At 39.8% G+C, this 5,930-nt stretch overlaps 1 protein-coding gene across 1 annotated transcript; it reads left to right on the forward strand.

The window, feature by feature from the left end:
• The first annotated feature begins 3,299 nt into the window (after positions 1-3,299).
• On the forward strand, positions 3,300-5,379 carry LOC111871411 (lysozyme C). The gene has a single exon (XM_023864501.2). It carries the CDS (start codon positions 3,711-3,713, stop codon positions 4,287-4,289), a length of 579 nt encoding a protein of 192 aa, XP_023720269.1. The 5' UTR covers positions 3,300-3,710; the 3' UTR covers positions 4,290-5,379.
• The last annotated feature ends 551 nt before the right edge of the window (positions 5,380-5,930 follow it).

Raw genomic sequence — 5,930 nt, forward strand, 5'->3', positions numbered from 1 at the left:
TTCATGGTAAAGCAGCTTATAACCGTACTGAGGAAGCTCTTGTTCATGGGCAAGGATTCGGGATTCGACTCCTGGTAGATGTACTTTTTTTCGGTGTCCAGGCCGGCTCTGGTCTCTACCCACATTCTTATCCAGTTGATACCCGCGGATCTGCCAATTAGGTACTTACTTTGTTCTACAACTTCTGGTCAAAACATGTTGGATTTTAGGTCCTCGCACGGGTGGTTATGAAGAATACTACTTTCTGGGATATGACGCCGTGTAGTCTGTTAAGCGGTATTATATCCAAGAAGATATTACTCTTGTTTAGAACACATTTTGCTCGATATATTTTTAACGGGTAAAAATTAATACAAATTGTCATGTAAAGTGATCGACAAATTTATTCAAAAAGAAACTTAATCAAATGTGGTTTATCCATTCTCGAGATCTTTCACATATACAGACAAACTGACGAGCAATTTTAAGGGGCGTTACACAGGGATAAATACAATATATTCTAACTTGTAAAGTGAAAAGTAAAGTTGGCCTTGTGTTTAATTAATTAAGAATAACGGTGTGAAGGTGTATGGGGGACTGGAGATATAGCTCCGCCATTCTTTACCTCGACTCTAGATGGAGGTGAGTTTGAAAAACAAAATAAAATTCGGTAAATTATAGTTGAGCAAGGTAAATAATTTTCAACATTAAATACGCGTTACGTTTCAGGACTATGCTTTCAGCACTGAAGGTGATGTGCAAAATATTTGTACAGAGAACGTGGACAAAACCTGTTTATATAAGGTTAGCACGTCCATTAAGAAGCATCTGCGCGAATCATGGCTATCTTGTGTGTCACATGTTCGTACCTGACCTTGCGGCTAATATTTGCTGACAGTCTGTTATTACAGGGTACCAACGAAATAAAGTGCTTTCGTTTGTGTATTAATTTATATCATAACGCTAAGATTATGGCGTCAGAATAAATACTATGTGTTACATATTTATGGTTTATTTAACGACGCTGCCGGTAACTCAGACTAATTGCTACGCTCCTAATGAACTGGAAAGGATGTTAAAGGAAACTGTCGTGATGTTTGAGATACTAATCACATATTTTTCTGGAGGAACTGAGATAAACTAAGAAAAATTCCGTCAAGATATACCGTCACCAGCCAAGATTTCAACCGGGCACTTCTCGAATGGAAGTGCAAATTAATACTGCTACAGTAACCTACCAGGTCTGGAAGTTGTGACCCTGTTTATGCACTTTTAAGCCCGAAGTTCTTTTAAAAAATGTACAAAAATTCAGTTCCTACTTCGCAGAAAACACACGTCTCTATAACAACGCCCAACCGGTTAATGCTATTTAGGGAAATAAGTAAAAAAAAAAAGTAAAGCTATCCCTGAAACAGGCCGCGAAAGCCCATAGGGTTGCCAGACTTTGAGGGTCCCACATTATCTAGACAATCGGCTCAAAGATGGCGGTAAGGTTGTCAGCCTTACGCGCCGGCCGCACTCTACTCCCCAGGAAAATTATTTAATTAATTCCTAATCGCTGTTTACTGTGAGAACCATATGGAACACATAAATACACCGTGTGAGCAGAATGCAATTTTTTAGTATCTTGAAGTCCGTACCTCACAGGGAACACCCTCCGTCTCCATAGCAACGCCTAACCGGTTAATGCTGTTTAGGGAAATAATCGCTGTTTACTGTGAGAACCATACGGAACACACAGATACACTGTGTGGGCAGAATGCAGAGTTTTAGTATCTTGAAGTCCGTACCTCACAGGGAACAAACTTCGTCTACATAACAACGCCCAACCGGTCAATGCTGTTTAGGGAAATAATCGCTGTTTGTTGTGAGAATCATACGGAACATATACTCACGCGTCAGTAACAAGACAAGGGGTTTGGACTGATTATTGAATTTATTGACTGCTTTCTACGCGTAGCTACAAACAGTTACAACATTTTCTCTAATCTACACACAGTAAGAATAACGAAAGTACATTCTAAGTTTCCCCTGTCTGCTATATCTTCACAAGCTGTTGCTTGGTAGCGGCTTATAACAATTAAGATCCCTTTGCTTCCGCTATCAGCGACTCATGGCTAACCAACGAGTTCTGGCTGCCAACTCAGATAGGAGTTGATATAAAGTAGTTAAACAATTGACTGTTGTCGCTGTAACATTTTAGCTACCATTCAATTCAAAAGACTACATTAAGAGATCCAGAAATAAGAATTCGATTTTCAGCGTAAGAACTTCTGAGATGTGATGCCGTGTAGTCTAATAGAGGTTTCCTGACGATTCGGAAGAATGTACTATTTCCATCTTCAGGGTTGAATAGTAAACCGCGCAAACAAACAACCAAGTAGCCTCGACAACTTTAAATGTTTTATGCCCCGGTTGCTTTATCCTCAAAGAACTTTCTAGTAACCGTCCGTCTTAACCCCGGAAATAGAGCCCATTGCCCCCGCAGCGAATTGTCAGGAGCCGGCAGCTAGTGCCTGAGTTTCCCAGTGGCGGTATACATTGGCCGTGAGACTTGAGTGACGCCCCATATAAGGACTCCAACCGCCAAGCCTGAAAACGAATATAGAAATGCCAGGCAACGGTGAAGGCCAAGTCTCTAGGTGCAATAGTGCCGACAAGAATGCGCGGGACGAAACGGAAGAAGTGATGGGTGAAGTATTACAGTCCAACCGCGATTTAATGGCCTCTGGCCCAGCCTGCGCCTGATGTAGCAGGAAGAATGTAGCGATGCTGTCCAAACTTCATTCCAGTTCAAAATATCGAAAGCCGCAAATACAGCAAGAAACACCGTGACAATGGAACATACAAGTAGTAACGCGTTTAACCAACATACTACTGTCGGACAATGCTGTTTCGAGACTGCGAGAGCTTACGGCTGACACGAGGGAATATTAAATCGCTACCGGACTTCACTGGTAATTTCCTGATAGGAAAATAACGTTGTACTTATTTTTAATTTTGAAGTTCTTACAGCGGTAATTGAAGTGTACCATTTCCCGTGATGCAATGCCCTATAGTCAGATATGTACGGCGTCACATCCCAGACGGCGGCACTTCGACTGGCAAGCTAACTGCACTGTCTCATCTCCTTGGAATGGATCCAGGTATGTAAATCTATCATCTTCCATGACTCCACCGCGTGCATAACATTACAGTGACCCCAACTAACATGAAGGTCGCCAAGTCCTTTTAAATACTAACGTCATATGTCGATCCACTGTACGAATCAGGGCACGTCATATCTTTCTTAGCCAACTTTACGAAATGAAGGTCCTGTAAATTCGTTTTAATTTTGCACTAACTTATAAATACCTGCAGTACATTGAAAACAACATCTAGAACTTTCTATTGATGACGTAACGGTATACGTCACTATCTAATGATGACGCAACCTCGTTCCTGTAGCAGACGGTATATAGGAAGGAATGAACCAAAGCTAATACAGACAAATGCAAATATAAAATGCCACAAAACCAGTTATCGTAATTTACATAGGTGTCCATTTCTTTCTCCTGTAAGCAAGTTTTTTATCCAGGTAAGTAAGATAGGGTCAATTAACCTTAACAGGAAACGACATTTAAATTTAAGGTCTAAGTCGCTTTTATGTGAAGGCCCTCTATATAAGATGAGCCAAGAGAAGATGCACGCAGTTTCTGAAAGAGGAGATTCAAGCAAACAAGAATTCTATCATGGTGACGATGCGTGAAAACCACTGCATTCTTCTGTGTCTTTTTGTGATAATTTATTGGTGGCCTCAGGGAGGACATTGCAAAGTATATGAGAGGTGTGAACTGGCAAGGGAACTGAAGGAAGCACACGGCATCCCAGAGGACCAAATAGCAACGTGGGTGTGCATTGCCAAGCACGAATCTCAATTCAATACTTCAGCTGTAGGGCACTTGAATGCGGATGGAAGTGGGGATCACGGACTGTTCCAGATTAGTGATCTTTACTGGTGTTCTCCTCCAGGAAAAGGGTGGGTTTGTGGTGTCTCCTGTGCTGAACTGGAGGATGATGACATCAAGGATGACGTAGTGTGTGCTAAAAGGATCTATCGGCAACATCAAAGGATTTCAGGTAATGGATTCACCGCCTGGGCAGTTTACGCGATGTACTGTGCAAGCAAGGAGGCTGCAGACAAGTTTGTGGACGGTTGTTACAGTGAAGGGATCAAAACAAAAGCTCTGGAAGAGGCGGTAGTGAGGAAAGAAGTGGTCAAAACATCAAAGAAATACCAAACAAAGAATATTTGGAATTCCGGAATATAGATTCTACCGTAACCGCAATATGAGAGAACATTAACCCGGAAATTAATATATTTTGGGATGTGGTGCTCTTTAGCCCAATGGAAGTTCACTCGGCTTCTCCACCTCCTTTCAGACTTACAAAATATGGGCCAATTTCAGGGCCCACGTTCCTTAATCCATGCTTCCATGAGTTTTCTGCATGTCCGGTGTTTAGTTTTATACGCGGTGCACGCGCACCATTCCTGCTACCTCATGTTATCCTTAGCTTCTGAAGAAAGAGGCAGTATTTTCCTCTGAAATGCCTTAGGTGAAATTCTGCCGGACTATACGGCGTTACATCGCAGAATATAGTATTCTTCATAGTCATCCCAGTGAGACTTCTGCGGTACGACATCTCCCAAAAGTTACGTTAACTACTTTACCGGCTGTGGCACGTAACTGAAAAAAAGTGTAAACAGTTTAGTTATTTGATAACAGATGTCGCTAGTATATACTAACGTGTTGTGGTTATCTTAAGTTTGAATAATTTTATGCTGAATTTTAGCACAAATTTATGAATATAAATAAATATATTTGGACGAGGATCAAAACACTTGTTGAAGTAGTGTTATTAGGGTTTTCTAAATTGGGGTCTCATCACGTGTTAATTAATCTGTAATTTCTCTGTAATTTACTTCATAAAATTAATAGTTTTGAAGTGACAATAGGTTGTGACAGAACAGACTACATCTAATCTCAGCCTATTCACATTTCTTAAAATGTTTTGCGTTTTATAAGATATTAACACAATAAATACTTTCATAATTTCGAAGTCTCAATGAAAGAGGTCACCAGGAAGACCAAGGCGTAAATGGGAGAACACACAAGATAAAATACTTCATTTCCGAATTCCATGTAACATATCTATTGTTACAATGCCTATTTAAACAACAGAAATTAATTTTCTATTAAGAAAATTTTTTCTGCTGTTGATTAGTATTGCCAAATTAGATTTTATCTTAAAGAAACGCAGTTAAGAATACATGAGGTAGACTAATGCAAATCATTCAACCTGAGAATGTGTGAACTTCACATGTGAGTGGTCTTACAGTCTTTGTCTCATGTAACCGTCTTTATATTATTTGATTTGGGGGAAGATCAATAATTCATCTTTTTTGATCATTATGACAAATTTAATAAAAATGACGCAATTAAAATAAAAAGTTCCATTTGGAAATGAATGAGGGAATGTAAGATCTGGAAAAATGAAGAAATGCTCTAAGGTAAAGACATTAAAAAAAATCATTTATATCGTTCTACAACAAAGGTAAAACAATTTATTTGCAAGTGAAACAAAACGCATCTAAAACATTAACAATGTAAACAGTAAAACTATTTATCAAAGCCTTTGAACAATTGCTTCTATACTAGCATAAGTACCCGTAAGAAATCCAATTATGCCAATGCAGATGATGAAACTATCCTTCCACAGCAGCCATTTGAGATGACCCAAACCACATTCCCAATGTATTGCAAGGTCCATTATGGCAGGAAAGAAAAGCGCCAGGGCAGTGCTACTAACAGCGCCCACCAGAGAGATAAACAAACTGAGGTGTGGAATTGCTTCTGCTAGAATAACTGTAAACACAGATATTAACAAGTTGAGGTCTGGAATTCATTCTG

The sequence above is a fragment of the Cryptotermes secundus genome, unplaced genomic scaffold, assembly GCF_002891405.2.
Source record: "Cryptotermes secundus unplaced genomic scaffold, Csec_1.0 scaffold261, whole genome shotgun sequence".
Classification (NCBI taxonomy): domain Eukaryota; kingdom Metazoa; phylum Arthropoda; class Insecta; order Blattodea; family Kalotermitidae; genus Cryptotermes; species Cryptotermes secundus.

What these genes read in the sequence shown, in the direction of transcription:
- LOC111871411 (XM_023864501.2), top strand. Translation starts at nt 3,711, where the DNA reads ATGGTGACGATGCGTGAAAACCACTGCATTCTTCTGTGTCTTTTTGTG.